The sequence below is a fragment of the Microtus oregoni genome, unplaced genomic scaffold (genome assembly GCF_018167655.1).
Source record: "Microtus oregoni isolate MIOR12 unplaced genomic scaffold, Mior012 000028F_ref0000031, whole genome shotgun sequence".
Lineage (NCBI taxonomy): Eukaryota > Metazoa > Chordata > Mammalia > Rodentia > Cricetidae > Microtus > Microtus oregoni.
The window spans coordinates 3,930,653-3,947,145 of record NW_024543087.1 but is presented as its reverse complement, the minus strand read 5'-3'; the positions used below and the strand labels follow the sequence as shown (position 1 = coordinate 3,947,145).

The 16,493-nt window shown below is 49.6% G+C and overlaps 1 protein-coding gene across 1 annotated transcript in view; it reads left to right on the top strand.

Moving 5' to 3' along the window:
• Positions 1–16,493, top strand: part of LOC121464327 (myosin VIIA and Rab interacting protein) — a 191,941-nt gene that overhangs the window by 96,040 nt on the left and 79,408 nt on the right. The window contains exon 3 of the mRNA XM_041677220.1: positions 7,164–7,385. Within this exon, the coding sequence (XP_041533154.1) occupies positions 7,164–7,385 (222 nt within the window). The remainder of the gene's footprint in view (positions 1–7,163; positions 7,386–16,493) is intronic.

Sequence of the window (16,493 nt, the reverse complement as noted above, 5' to 3'; positions counted from 1 at the left end):
GGTGACTTCCCTGTCTACAGTGTCCTCCCACACATGGTGGTAACTCTAGCACATCCTTCCAGAGTCAGCAGTAGGCACCACTGCTTCTTACACGGTACATCACCAAGACTCCTCTCCTGCTGCCTGGCACTTTACATGCCTGTCTGCAGCTCCTCCAGCCTGTGCTCTGCAGCTGGGGCTTGTGATTCACTTTTTGTCCCAGCACCTCTCAGGAAAACATATTAGAAGCTAAATGAGCAAGTGAGTGTGCGAGCGAGTGAGTGAGCAAATGAGTGTGCGAGCGAGTGAGTGAGCAAATGAGTGTGTGAGTGAGTGAGCAAGCGAGTGTGCAAGTGAAGGGTCCAACAGTAAAGGACCCAGTTTTAGCTTTCCCTTCCGTTAGCGTGTGAATTGAGCAGGTTACCAGAACTGTAAAATGCACATTTTGGTAAGAAACACTTGGTCAACCGGAGAGCACAGCCATTAGTATCTCCTGAGGCAAAGAAGGCGAGGTGTGCACGTGGAGATGCATCTTTTAAGATTGCTTTCTTCTGTTTGTATATTTGGATCCGTGTAGTTAACACCAGTCGGTGTTTACATTGTTACTCAGCATTTAGCCGAGTCTATTTAAGTTGCCCGTTGGGATTTATTTCCAAGGACAGCCTGTGTCTCATTGTTTGTAGCCATGTGCCTCATAATAACATTCAATCAGTGACAGGCCACATACACAGCCCATAAGTTACAAAGGAGCCAAGAAATCCCCACAGCCTGGTGACATCACAGTCTTCACAGGCAAGTCCCATTAGGGAGTCAAGGTTTCTCTTGAGTTCAGATCCTGTGGGCACATGGAGTCAGTCAGTTGCAGAGATGGGGAGATGGCACAGGCAGCCACAAGAAGTTACAAGTGAATGAAAGAGCCTGAGGTGTATGTTGCTTTGACCTGCTTTGGGCCCCTGTGGGTTTTCTGACTTGTAATTCTGGTATATGTGTACAGTACACACACACACACAAAATGTAAGTTAAATAGCTGTTGTATAGGTTTCTCCTTGGCTCCTTCTGTGAACTTAGATTGTGAGAGGTATCTACAGTGAGCCGGGTGTTGAGGATGGTCAGCACAGGGCTCCCCCGTGCAGTCTGCCATTGCCTCGCCGCTGACAGGCACCTCCACAGACGCCTCTTCCCAGCAGACAAATCAGCTGTGACTGTGATTAACTGGGACTTCACATTCGGTGGCCGTGCAGGGTGTGCCAGATGTCAGGAGGTACGGGGCTTTGAGCTAGAGCTCTATGCCCTCGCTGAGGGACAGACTGGCACTGTACACATTTCATTTTTGTTTACCGCCATCTGCAGAGTGACGGACAGCTCCATTCCTCCTGGGAGAGGGAAGATTTGGTTGTTGTTTTTGCTCAAGGTCAGAGATGTGTCGATATTTCCACAACAGGGGCATAGTCCCTAGGGCCAAAACATCTATTTCTGTAGCTGTCACATGACAAGTTTGGAGCAGCTCTGGAGTGGGGAATGCCTTGAGCTCAGCCAGGCTTCGTGGAAGAACCTGTTGTCTGCTTGTTAGAAGAAAAATCCTTGAAAGATTTGATGCATAAATAAACAAAACGAGAAGGAATAAGTGTGACATGAAAACAGCACAGGAGGGCTGAAAAAAAGAAAGAGTTTTCAGATGGGTGTTTTAGAGCCAACTCAGCTGCCTCTCCTCTATAGCTGCAGTGCCCCCGACCCTGGCGTCCAGTGCATACCCACCCTCCAGTGCCCCCGACCCTGGCGTCCAGTGCATACCCACCCTCCAGTGCCCCCGACCCTGGCGTCCAGTGCATACCCACCCTCCAGTGCCCCTGACCCTGGTGTCCAGTGCATACCCTCCCTCCAGTGCCCCTGACCCTGGCGTCCAGTGCATACCCACCCTCCAGTGCCCCCGACCCTGGCGTCCAGTGCATACCCACCCTCCAGTGCCCCCGACCCTGGCGTCCAGTGCATACCCACCCTCCAGTGCCCCCGACCCTGGCGTCCAGTGCATACCCACCCTCCAGTGCCCCCGACCCTGGCGTCCAGTGCATACCCTCCCTCCAGTGCCCCCGACCCTGGTGTCTAGTGCATACCCTCCCTCCAGTGCCCCTGACCCTGGTGTCCAGTGCATACCCTCCCTCCAGTGCCCCCGACCCTGGCATCCAGTGCATACCCACCCTCCCTCCAGTGCCCCTGACCCTGGCGTCCAATGCATACCCACCCTCCCTCCAGTGCCCCCGACCTTGGCGTCCAGTGCATACCCACCCTCCCTCCAGTGCCCCTGACCCTGGTGTCCAATGCATACCCACCCTCCCTCCAGTGCCCCCGACCCTGGTGTCTAGTGCATACCCACCCTCCCTCCAGTGCCCCTGACCCTGGCGTCCAGTGCATACCCTCCCTCCAGTGCCCCCGACCCTGGCGTCCAGTGCATACCCACCCTCCCTCCAGTGCCCCTGACCTTGGCGTCCAATGCATACCCACCCTCCCTCCAGTGCCCTCGACCCTGGCGTCCAGTGCATATCCAAGCTAGCCGCACCTATGTGACTGAGCCTCCCTTCCGGGCAGAGCCCACTGTGAGTCAGGCATCACCTGGCAGCAACTGGTAACAATGGAAGGTAGAGTCTGCCCTTTCTCTTTAACCCTCTCCCTAACATGCTGGCTTCCACTGGTCAAGCCCTTTTCCCCTCCCTGCTTTACCTCACATGCTCCCTGCTGAGAGAAGCTTCCAGAAAACCTTCAGGAATCTGCAGTCCTGTATATCAAGAAACCAGACTCCTCAAGCTCCACTGACTTGCAGGTGACTCCTGGAGTTGCTGTGACCATGAAGATTTGCTTTCTGGGATGCTTCAGCCGTTAAATTTAGTTGTCTGAAATTTGATACAAATCAGTCAACTGGAGGTTCTTATATTATTTATTAATTGTGTTGCTCCCGGTGACTTAGCTGACTGCCTGCTCCAGTTCTAAGGATCTGAACAGCATCTTTGTTGAGAGGCTGTCTTTGTGCCGTCCCTGCTGTGTGCACATGTCCCTTCCTACTTCGGAGAATGATTGGCATCTCCCTTCATCTCTAAAACATGCTGGGAGGATATACTGTTTAGTGGAAGGACGGGAAAAGATTTCCAGTTTACATGTCTGATAAGGAACTTGTGTCCAGAATAGATTACGATCTCTACAAAGCAGCAAACAGGAAAAGAAAAATACTTTCTCCCACTGGGAAACTTGCAAAGGATTTGAACTGACAAGGTGCAGATGGTTGATAGCCCATGAAAGCATGCTCGGTATCATTAAATCAATCATCTTCATTAGTCTTAGAGCCTGGAAAATCAGAATCACAGCACAATACAGCTCATGTCCTCTAAGATGACGGCCATTAGAAAAGGGGGCCTTCATAGTGGGGGTGTGGAGACACTGGAGTCTTCCCAGCAGGCCATGGGGATGATGGAGACATTTAGAAAATGTGTCTGGTAATTTTCCAGGTATAGTTACCAACCATATGGCTCAGCTGTCCCATTCCTGTAACTGAGATGTATCCACACAGAGCTTGCATATAAATGTTCACAGCAGGATTAACCATAACAGCCGAAAGTAGACATAATTTAATTCCAGGCAGCCGATGAGCAGATAAACAACATGGGGCACATGCAGGCCTGAGGTGCTGCTCAGTAGCAGAAAGGCTCAGGGACATTGTGGAAGAGGGGGCAGAAAGAATGTAAAAGCAGGAGAAAGGGCAGAGCACCGTAGATTGCTGGCCTCCGGACATGGCATAGCTGGTATATGCATTCATTCACACCTGCTGTGGTTGCCACACCAGATAAGATCACAAGAGTTAAAGATTCCAGCATGGAGCAGGGAGGGCCTCCACACATCACACCCCCACGCTCCTAGGGAGCCAATGGCAGCTGATGGTTGTTCAGGGAGAACGGGCCACTGGTAGGTTGTCTATACCCTAGGGCAATCAGTGACACTCATCCAACTTAGTGAGTTATAAAAAAAGAGAGAGACTTGAAGTTGGTTGGCAGATACAGTGTTGGGGAAGCTGGAAGGAGTAGGAATTGGATACGATTGAGATACATTGTATACATGTATAAACTTTTCAAAACTAAAACCAAATACATGAGACCAGGCAATGGTGGTGCACGTGTGCCTGGTTCTCCAGCAGACAGGGATGAGGCAGAGCTGGTCCCGCTGGTCTCTCCCTAGGGCTGAGCGGGATGGTGAGTGTTGATGACCCAGATGCCTCCCCCCACAGCCACGGGAGAGAAACACACAATGAGCTGGGAGACTGTCGAAGCAGGAACTCTCTTTATTACATCAGGGCAGGAACTTACTATATAGGGCTGAGGTAGTGGGTGTGAGTCTTGGAGTAGGGCGAGGTGGAGTGAGGAATAAGGGCCAATAATATCCTGCCACGTCATCAGTGACTGGGCAGATGTAGGCCTAGGTCAGGCTGTGCTGAGCCACTCCTCTCCAGACTCAAGTTAGGCTCAGGAAGTTAAGCCTGGCCTCATGAGGACCAACACACATCTTTAATCTCAGCACTCAGGAGGCTGAGGCAGGTGGATCTCTGTGAATACAAGGTCAGCCTGGTCTACAGAGTGAGTTCCAGGACAGCCAGGGCTACACAGAGAAACCCCATCTTAGATAATCAACACAAAGATAGATAGATAGATAGATAGATAGATAGATAGATAGATAGATAGACAAATAGATAGATGATAGACAAAATAACTAAGATGTAAGATCTACTAGAAATAAAGTTCAATACTAAAGAGAAAATAATGCTGTAATGTGCTATATCCTTTGAGCAGCAATGGGCCACCCATACATGATTGGCTGTAATGACCCTGAGAAATTCCCACAGCCTGGTTTTCTCATAGCTCTGTTGACTTGAGACCCATTACGTGATGCAGTAGTAGGATCATGTAACAGTAACAGTAGTTGTAATAAAAAGCTTCTATCCCTGCCTAGGAGCCCCAGCTTTTGTAGCAGGACAGACAACCCTACTTGCCCAGTCTGAATTGTGGGGCTACTGTTAGTGCCTACCCTTGTCACTCAGGATGTTTGGGGCCGCTCCTCCTTCTTAGGGCTCCTCCTATCCATTTTACTGACCTCACAGGGATGCACAAGTTGTAGGATTTTACTTTACTGCAGCTGGCCACATGCCCATGTGACCAGGAACTTCGATGGAAGTCTTTTGTCCAGATTGGAGTCACTGTGTCTCAGATCTGCCGGAGGAGCCTTACCAGCTTCTGTTGATTTGAAAGCTTTCCAAGCCTCTGGCTGTGCAGGTCTCCAAGGGTGTGAAGTGGAGCATCAGAGACACAGCAGGGCTGTTGGGGGGATTAATGTTTTAGCAGAAGCAATCTCCTGCCCTGCTAAAAAGACGTTAATGAAGTGAAAGATTTTATTCTGCAAGGTTGCTTATTTTTAGTGGTGATTTATCCCTCCATGTAGGTCTGAGGAATGGGTGCTTAGGTTTTCATGATGCCCAGGGGCACAGCAAATTAACCTACCATGCAAAGTCCCTCTGTGGCCATGAGGTCAAGGACTGGTCTCTTGGAGGCAGGGAAGATGGGTCGGTGGGAAAGGGACCTGCTACACAAGAGTGAGGATGGAGTTCAGGTCTCCAGAACCAACACTAACTACAGTGGGATGTGGTAGTGCCAGTGCTGGGGAGGTGGAGACAGGAGATGCCCAGAGCTCATTGGCCAGCCAGTTTAGCCAATCAATGCGTTCCAGGCTCAGTAAGAGAACCTGTCTCAAAAAATACAGTGGAGAGAAGCAATGGAGTAAGACACTAATGTGTTTCTTAAAACATTTCTATTAATTCTTGAGGTTTATGTAATGTATTTTGATCCTATTCAGCCCGACTCCTCCTTTTTAACTCCTCCCAGATCCGCACCAACATCCCTAACCCTACCTCCAATTCCACATCCTCTTTTTTAAAATGTAATAATTCACCAACTCCAGCAGCACTGCCTGTCTACTTCTGGGCATGGGGACATCCACCAGGGTGTGGGTGACGCACCCTTAAAGAACCGACTCCCTTCCATAGACGCAACTGACTGTCCAACTCTTCAGTTGGGCACAGGAACTCTTACACCCCTTCCCACCCATGCTGGGCTACTCACCACCTTGATCTCACGCAGGCCACCACTGTGAGTTCTGAGCGCAATGGTTCTGCCATGTCCAGAGACACTGTGTGTCCTTGGTCCTCTCTGACCTCCAGTTCTTAAAATCTTCCTTCCACCTCTTTCATGACTGTCTCTGAACCTTAAGGAGAGAAGACACTCAAGGGTGGCCACTGGTTTCCACATGTAAATTCAACACACATACATACACCACACACACACCACACACACCCCATACACACACTACACACACCACACACACTGGTGTGGGAGAATTGTCTGTATTCTGTCAATCATGTTATAAATAAACACTGATTGGCCAGGCAGGAAATATAGGCAGGAAAACCAGACAGGAAGTAGAAATAATGTGATGAGAACAGGAGAATTCTGGGAAGGAGGAAGTTGATTCCTCCCACTCCTGCCCAGACCACCGAAGCAGCAGGATGTGATCTGCCCCACTGAAAAAAGGTACTGAGCCACATGGCTAACATAGATCAGAAAAATGGGTTAATCAAGATGTGAGAGTTAGCCAGTGAGAGGCTAGAGCTAATGGGCCAATCAACTTTATAACTTATAGAGATCTCTGTGTGATTTTCTTTGGGGCTAAACAATTGTGGGGTACCGGGCAGGACAAAACCCACCACAAACAAGCAGGCCTGGCCCTTCTTGTTACTTACACACACACACACACACACACACACACACGGGCTCTCTGGCTTTGTGGGTCCGTAACAATGGTTTTCCGCTCGTGGGTCAAGGCCCCTTTGAGGTCACATATCAGATATGTACATTATAACACATAACAGTAGCAAAATTACCGTTATGAAATAGCAGCGAAATAATTATATGGCTCAGGAGTCTCCACAACATGAGGAACTGTATTAAAGGGCCATAGCCTGGGAAGGTTGAGAACCACTGCTCTATAGGAAGGGTTTACCAAGGCATGTGCAGGGGACAGGCCGGGCGTTCTGGGCTGACATCCGCACCCCGATGTTTTCCTCCGCCTCACCATCTCCCGCTCTTTCTGGTTTGCAGTGAGATGAAGCAGAGGCTGGCCGAGGAGAACAGCAAGTGCAGCATCCTCTCGAAACACCAGAAGTTTGTGGAGCGTTGCTGTATGCGGTGCTGCTCGCCCTTCACCTTCCTGGTCAACGCCAGGCGCCGCTGTGGGGAATGCAAGTTCAGCGTCTGCAAGAGCTGTTGCTCCTACCAGAAGCATGAGAAGCTGTGGGTTTGCTGTGTCTGCCAGCAAGCCAGGTGAGTGACTGTGTGCTTGGAGGGCTGGGCTGTTGATACCACTACTTCCTCCCACTGGGTAGGATCAGCGCTGATAGACAGCTGTGCCCAGATCACTAATGCCAGCCAAGGACTGTCTGAGAGGGATGGGAGGGGCCGCGGGAGAGCACAAAGGAAGCTGTGAGAATGAAAGGCCCTGCCTCCTATGCTCTGCCCACCCTTTCAAAGCTCCGCCCCTGGTAGCTTTAGTCTCTCCTAAGTGTCCTGGGCTCACTGAAATTGCAATGTGCATTGGAAACAGTGAACTGGGTAACAGTGAACTGGGTGGGTTCCTAATAACTCAGATGCAAAAGGACAAGTATCAGCCTCCACATATGTGCCCCAGGCAGACCTGTAACATGAGGGCTGGGCTGCTTGTTGGGGTTTCTGTCCTGTCCAGTTCCCACAGCCAGTTAGCCCCAAAGACAATCACACAGAGGTCTACATAAGTTATAAACTGATTGGCCCATTAGCTCAGGCTTCTTATCAACTCATATTAGCCCATTATTTTTATCTATGTTAGCCACATGGCTCAGTACCTTTTTCAACCGGGCAGTCACATCTTCCTTCTTCAGTGTCTGGGCAGGACGGCAGAAAGAGCTTCCTTCTTCCCAGAATGCTCCTGTTCTCATTGCTGCACCTCTGCTTCCTGTCTGGCTTTCCCACCTATAATTCCTGCCTGGCTAATGACCAATCAGCATTTATTTAAAACATAATTGACAGAATACAGAATTGTCCCCCACCTCAGACCAACTTTTCTGCAGACTGTGGGGACACTGAACGTGGGCTGGTTAGTAGTAGGGTCTGGAGAAAGCCTCATAGAGGCCAAGAAATGCAAGCAGAATCGTCCAGGGTAAAACACAGCCGATATGTGCAAGGTTGGGATGGGCTGCTGCCGCCGCGTGACTAGAATCACAAGTTTGCCATTCATGGTCTCCCGGGATACACCGAGTGTTTGGGAGCTGATGAATCTGATAGCCGCTTTCTCCATCGACTGATTCCAGTGTCTGGGCAGTTCTTCGTTGTTCCTGGATGTTCTGTGGCACGACCAAACTGGCTGGCTGTGCCTGAGCACACGGAAAGCCAGCCTTCCTGTCCTGTCTTTCGTTTTCCCCATCTCTCTCCCTGCTGTCTTGCTTAGATTCTTTACCACACGAAGTCCTAGTATTTCCCTAGAGAGCTAGTTCATGGGGATAGCAAGTGGCTAAGTGGGTGGGTGGGGTCTCCAAGGAGGCAAGCTCTTCACAGTAAAGAATCAAACAGTGCAGAGATGCCAGTGCCACTGGAAAAAGCCCCGGCTTGGGTGCCTGTACTTTGCAAAACTGGGGTCCGTCTCATATCCACATAGACGCTCAGTAGACAGGGGAAGCCTAGGAAAAAGAGAAGACCCATGGTAGCCGACTGTTGTGAGTGTGACCAGAACATGTCACTCTATGTCAGAAACACACACAAACATGTTTGTGTCTTTCCACAATGTCAAGATGTACTAACAAATTCCCAGGGTATGGCGGTTTCAGCAACAGCGATTTACCAAATATCTGTGCTTTGCTTGATGACCTCAGCTGAGGAGAACATGAGTTCTTTTATTTCCCTCTTATTCACATTAATGCTCAGATCACACATGACACACTGTGAATCTATCATCTATCGATCTATCTATCATCTATCTATCTACCTACCTACCTACATACCTACCTATCTGTCATGCATATATGTAGCTTACAGAATAGCTGCAAAGGGTTAAAGAGTCAGGATGCCTCAAAAAGACCTCAGAAACTATTAAGAGAACAAGAGAATCTCAGGGAGGCGAGATGACCAAGCACACAGAGGTCTCTGGAGATGTCCTGGCTGCTGCTGTAGGCTGAAGGGTTATAGCTGAGCTGGAGGCATGAGGTGAGGAAAAGAACGGACCAGGGCCTGATGAATGACAGATGGACAGATGGACAACAGGTACAAACAGGTGAACAAGAGGACAGGCAGCTGGCAGCTGGAGTATGCTGCAGGAACAAAAGGAACAGAGCTGAGCTGAGCCCCAGAATAGCCGAGAGTTTACCGTCGATGAAGCACGGGCTGAGTGTCTGGATGTGAGGCAGCCAGGGCTGTCACCATCACATGGTCAGTAGGTCCAGGTGAGAGAATCAGGCTCTTTCTGTAAACGTGTCCATTCAATTCCTGGGCCTGGTCTTTCTGGGTATGGGTGTGGTACACCCATGTGTTCCTGTGGCCACACTCCGTCAGCGCTGGATGGGTGGCCCCTGTCAGATGGTGCCCACTCAGGAATGTGATCATCTTCCATCCTTAAACAGCCTCGGAGATGCTTATAAAATGGGGTCTCCCAGAGTAAAGCAAAGGCTGCTGTTTTATACAGCACAGAGTAACATAGGGCAGGGAAGAGCTGATCTCAGCTGCTGTGCTTGGGAATGACGGGTGGGACTGGCCCAGTCTTATGCTTCTTAGTGAGTGCAAGGCCATGCACTGAGATAAGGAAGGTGCACATCAGGGTAGAGGAGGGGTCAGCACTTAGAGCATTGACTGATCTTCCAGAGGACCCAGCTTCAGTTCCCAGTGGGTGGTGTCAGCACTGGGAACGGCACTCAGCACACACTGGGGATGGTCCTCCACCCTGAGGCTGGTACTCCACACTGGGGATGGTCCTCCACCCTGAGGCTGGTACTCCACACTGGGGATGGTCCTCCACCCTGAGGCTGGTGTTCCACACTGGGGTGGTCTTCCACCCTGAGGTTGGTGCCCTACACCAGGGATGGTCCTCCACCCTGAGACTGGTGCTCTGCACTGGGGTGGTCCTCAACCCTGAGGTTGGTGCCCTACACCAGGGATGGTCCTCCACTCTGAGGCTGATGCTCTTTACTGGGGTGGTCCTCAACCCTGAGGTTGGTGCCCTACACCAGGGATGGTCCTTCACCCTGAGCTGGTGCTCTGCACTGGAATAGTCCTCCACCCTGAGGCTGGTGCTCTGCACTGGGGATGATCCTCCACCCTGAGGTTGGTGCCCTATTCCAGAGATGGTCCTCCACCCTGAGGTTGGTGCTCTGCACTGGAATAGTCCTCCACCCTGAGGCTGGTGTTCTGTACTGGAATAGTCCTCCACCCTGAGGCTGGTGCTCTGCACTGGAATAGTCCTCCACCCTGAGGCTGGTGCTCTGCACTGGGGATGGTCCTCCACCCTGAGGCTGGTGCTCTGTACTGGGGTGGTCCTCTACCCTGAGGTTGGTGATCCTCACTGGGATAGTCCTCCACCCTGAGGTTGGTGATCCTCACTGGGATAGTCCTCCACCCTGAGGTTGGTGATCCTCACTGGGGTGGTCCTTCACCCTGAGGCTGGTGCTCTACTCCAGGGATGGTCCTCCATCCCTGCCCTGGGGACAGTGCTCCACAAACACCCCGAGGCTCTGCTCTGGAGCTCACACTAATGAGAAGCCCAGCGCTGTCCTCTGTTGGAAACACCCCCCCGGGAGAAGAGCCTGGGCTTGGTGGCCCCTGGGATCTTTTCTGTAAGGAAAGTCTACTTTATATCTCATTTGCATGAGATAGACCTGGAGTTGACTCCTGAATCAACTACTCATGCACATGTGATCTAGGCAGTTACCCCATCTTTTAGAGTTTGGGGAGCACAGTACTCACTCAGCAGCTCTAACAAAAGGGGGGATGTAGCCCACTTCGCTCTGCCCTGGCTGTAATCCGGCTGCTGCTCTCTGGGGTCTCCCAGTAGGCACTTTTCCAATAAAGCACTAAACCAGTGTTATTCCCAGCCCCTGTAATCCCGCTGCTGCTCTCTGGGGTCTCCCACTTTCCCAATAAAGCACTAAGCCAGTGTGATTGCCTCTGAGCAGGAGTCAATTCCTCCGCTGGCCCTGTAAAAATAATTTAGTTTTTATAAAAATCAGTTTATTTCCCAGCACTGACCTGGGGTGGTTAAGATACCATGAGGTTGGGGTCACGGATGGAGACTTGGTCTCCAGGGATTGAAGGTATCAAGACTCAAATCGTCGTTGAGGAACTTTAATAGCTCATTGCTTTGCATGTCAGTCTCCCCAGGGGGCTAAGCCGCGTGTGCAGAGACAGCAGCCGCCCAGCAAGGAGCTGGTGAGATTGTTTGTACTGTACTCATTGTGTATTGCGTCTTTCTGCCCCCATCAAATGGGCAGAATCCAGCTAACTTGGTGCTGTTGCTAATATCTTTTGACTCTGCCATGGGGGCGTCATCTTGAATATACGATCTTAATTTATTAGGCACTTGTACAATATGCCAGGCATGGTATTGTGCACACATCTGTGGTCCTAACGTTCAGGAGACAAGTTCAAGGTCAGGGGCCATGCAGGTCTGAGGACCTGAGTTTGGATCCCCGGCACTGATGTAAGAAGCTGGGCCTGGTGGTGAGCCTCTGTCACCTCAGTGCTGGGGGTGGACAGAGAGGGGAGAACTGCTGGGATTGCTGGGTAACCAGTATAGCCAAGCTGATGAGCTTCATGTTTGTTAAGAGACCCTGTCTCAGTGAGTGAGTGAGTGAATGAATGAATGAATGAATGAATGAATGAAGTAAAGAAAGCCAGAGGAAGACCCCCACCCATTGTCAGCTTCTGGCCTCTACATGCTTGTGTGCACAGATGGACCTAAATATACACATATGCACACTAGCACACACACACACACACACACACACACGGTCATTCTTAACTCCACAGTCCAGACCAGACTGCACTGGACTCCATCAGACCCTGTCTCTTTAAAAAAAAAATCATGGTAAGAGTTTATGACCTCTCACCCAAGTGACCTAAATGTCACAGTCCTGTGGAAGCTCCCAGTGCTCCCTTTCCCCCAGGGAGTCATCGTTTTGAAACAGGGCTTGAATTCATTTGTTCCTTCGTGCTGTTAGTGTAGCTGTGATCATATTCTGACTTACAAAATCCTTAAGCAATACACCTAGCAGTTAAACTCGTTGTAAAACTTGCATCATGTTCAGTTTGTCTGTCTGTTCATCTGCCTATCCTATCTATCTATCTATCTATCTATCTATCTATCTATCTATCTATCGTCTATCTATCTCATCTATCCATCTATATACACACACACATATATACATATATGTGCAAACATATCACCCATCACTGTCATTTTCCCACTTGACTCTGCTCCAGTTTGTCATGTTTAATCTATGTTGACATCTGCAATCCCTGTATGTTATGCACAGTGCTCCCCATGCTCACTGCACGCTCACTGCACGCTCACTGCACGCTCACTGCACGCTCACTGCACGCTCACTGCACGCTCACTGCACGCTCACTGCACGCTCACTGCACGCTCACTGCATGCTCACTGCAGACTGGCACCGTGCAATCAGTTTGGGGCAGCAGACTCAGAGCACACAAGTCATGGGCGCTAAAGCTGAGGCAGTTAACCAAGATGACTGTTTTCCTGTGGTGGTGTGAGGAGTCTTTTGTTTAGATTGTGCATCCAGAAGATGGTAAAGTCAGCATTAGCGGGAATTTCAGAGCGAGTTTTGCAGAAAGGAACCTCCTGGAGGCTGATATTAAATATGTAAGATGAGAAACCTATCGCTTGTGGTTTTTAGGCAGATGGATGTTGGAAGCCGATCCAGGAAAGCTTTTCATCCTGAATGAGACAGTCACTTTACTGTTTGCGGAGTTTTATTTCCTGGGCCCCAGTGTTAGAAAGCAGCACTGGTGAGACCATGCCCCTTCCTCTCATACATACACATGGCCTGTCCTTCCCAGGACACAGCTAAGCCTGGCTTTCCCATTGTAGCACACACGCCCTATCCTACGGACACGAGTCAAGGGCGCTCCAACAGGAGAAGGGTTCGGTCCTCACACTCTGGAGGAGTCACTGTGACACATCCTTACTAATAGCTGATAAGACTGTGTACTTTTGCTGATGTGTGTGTGTGCTGTGTTCATGTGTTCACATGATGTGGGGCACACATGTATGTGTGGACACATGAAGTCACAGATTGGCACCTGGTGTCTCCTCTGTCATCCTCCCCTCATGCACCAACGCAGGGTCTCTCGCGTGGGCTCTACTAGCTTGCTCTGGGGATCCCCTGTCCCCACCTTTCAGCTGCTGCCCTCACACCCACATGGTTTATATGTAGTTCCTGATGATCCCAGCTCTGGTCAGCACGCTTACACGGCAAGTGCTTTACCCCCGAGCCACCTCCCAGTCTTGAAATACATTTTTAATATTTGTAAATCTGATCGATATAAGGCTTCTAGTTGCATTTAACTTGCAAAACACAAGTTAAAGTTTGATTTGCATTTTGTTTTATACATGGACTTATATACTGTGTGTGTATATATATAGCTTCTCGGGTATGTATATCTCTCCTGTATCAATCATATATATTTGTAAACTTCACTCATTCATTTTTTTAAAGACAACAAGTAGAGTTATCCTTACGTGACTGACATCAGTCTCAGCTATGGCCTGTCCCTTCTTTTTTATATCTAGTAATGACTGTGAGCTTCTAAGGTGTGGCTCCGTCTGTGGCACCTTGTTCACCTTCCCTTACCCTGAGAAAGGACACCAGGAGGCGTCCACAGTCCAGAGGCACCTCCTTCTCCTTGGTCTAGCCCAGGCGTTGCTCTGTGAAGGCTCGACCTTCACAGAGATGGATACAGAGATGACAGCCACACGCAAGGCTTCTGCTCCTCTCCTGAAGCTTTGAGTGGCAGCTTCATGGGGCTCCAGGTGCCCCGAGAGCGGAAGGAGTAGATTGTGGAAGAGGGGGTCACTTCGCTGGAGCTGCCAGCAGCTTCGGGGACTGCAGATGTGAGTTGTGTGACTCTGCGCCACAGGAGAGCCTCAGGCTCACACACAGACACCTGGCTGGCTGAGCCTGCTCCCAGCCCCTGTAGTTTACATTTCTTTTTTTTTTTTAAATTATTTATTTCCTCTTTATTTATTTATTTATTATGTATACAGTATTGTCAGTATTCTGTCTGCATGTATGCCTGCAGGCCAGATGAGGGCACCAGACCTCATCACAGATGGTTGTGAGCCACCATGTGGTTGCCGGGAATTGAACTCAGGACCTTTGGAAGAGCAGGCAATGCTCTTAACCGCTGAGCCATCTCTCCAGCCCTGTAGTTTACATTTCTAAACACTCTTTCCACTGCGATGACGAGGATGATGTTAAAATATTTTAAAATATCATACAACACCATAATTATATCACCAACATTTTACTTTAGAGCAGATATGAAGTCTGGAGTGTGTACAAAGTTTAGGAGACCAATACGGAATACCGGGCATCGAATCTTGGCTAATAAGCAAATCGTATCAACTTAATTTTAATGCAATTCCCATTTTTTACAATGTAATATCCTGCCATCGAGATGCATCTTAAAAGCAATGTACAGCATGCTTGCAGACACCAGGCGAGAATAAGTTGTCATTATAATTGCCTGTTCACTTCTTGGCGTGGCTTTGTGTGGCAGGTGCCTACTGCCAACTGAGTTCTGCATACTGTACTGGTAGGACTCTGCGCCTTTCTCATTTACCGCCCCTTGGATAATTAGCTCTTGTGCCATCTTTTCCATCATGATGCAGCAAATGGAGAAAGAGTCTTGTGCTGAACAGTTGCAGGGGACTGTGGGTAAAGCAGAAACACCCTGGAGTTCCAGTTCCCCTGGAGCTCCGGGGAGACTGAAGCCTTGGGAGAAGTTGGCCGGAGTGATGTTCTGTTCATGCGCCATGGCCGACAGTCTCCCTCCTCAGATTTCAGAGGAAGTGTAGTCTTGAGGAAATGTCAGACATGCTGAGGCACACTGTACAGAGTGAATGCTTTAAGGCCTCAGCATGCTGGTGTCGAGAGAGAGAGAGGGGTTGAGAGATGGCTCAGTTGGAAACACTTGCTGTGCAGACCTGCAGGTCTGAGTTCAGGTCCCTAGCACCCACATCTTTAAAAAATCCAGGTACAACAAATGGTGTAGGTCTGTAACCCTAGAGTTTGAGAGAAAGGGGTACAGGAGTGGAGACAGATGGGCCCCTGGGGCTTGCTGGGCAGCTAGTCCTGCAGGTGAACTCCAGGTTAGTGGAAGATCAGAGCCCTCAATGGTGGTCAGCACACTAGCCTTTGCTACTGGTCTATTAATGTTTTACCCTGTGGTTTGTAAAGGATCCCACGTAGATCCCTTGCCACGCCTGTATGAACAATAGTAGGACAGGTGTCTGTTTGCAGCGTGTGCTGTCTGAGAGGATGTGTATGCGCTCTGCCTGTGGATGCTGGTGTTAAAAACACTGCTATCATTGTCTGCCAAACTCGCATGTAGCCCTGTCTTCACCCATTGATTGTTTGCAAACACAAATCACAACAGCACCCCACAGCAGCCTCATCCTGTCGGCCCAAATACATCACAGTTAGTCTCTTTCTGAAACAGCAGATGCACCTGTGGCCATTTCCCGTGAGAGCCCACAGTTGTCCTCTGATAACACGACTCCTTTGCAGAAGCAAAGCCACTTCATGTTTTAGGGATGTACATGTGTGTCTCTTCTTGGCCAAAGCTGCTAAATCCATGTTTGTATACTCCCTAAAACTGTGGCGAATGTATATAAAGAGGAACTTACCCTTTTAGCCTTTATTAAACATAGTTTGGTGGTGGCGAGCGCATCCACGCGCAGATCGGGCGCAACACACCATCTGCAGAAGCATGCCATCACCCCAGGCTGCACTCTGCCCCATGAGACTGTCACTGCATGTCCCCTCTTCCCTAGCAGCCACCATTCTGCTCTCTCTCCATGAATTCTGACAACTTTAAATACCTTACAGACTTGAAATCATGCTTTTTAAGAAAAAGAAAAAGAAAAAAGAAATTCCATTTACATTTAAAGTACCTCACCGTTTTATTAGAGTTCATCACTAAGACAGATACAGAGAGACATACTGATTCACTCCAGTGTGAACAGTATGGTTATATAAAAAGGAACTTGAGCGCTCTAGGTGAGAGCGTAAATGAACACAGCCTCACGTGGAGAGGGAGGAGAGGGGCAGAGACAGACAGACAGATAAGACTTCAGAGACCTGAGTGTGTCCACTGCCAGTGGAGTACAGA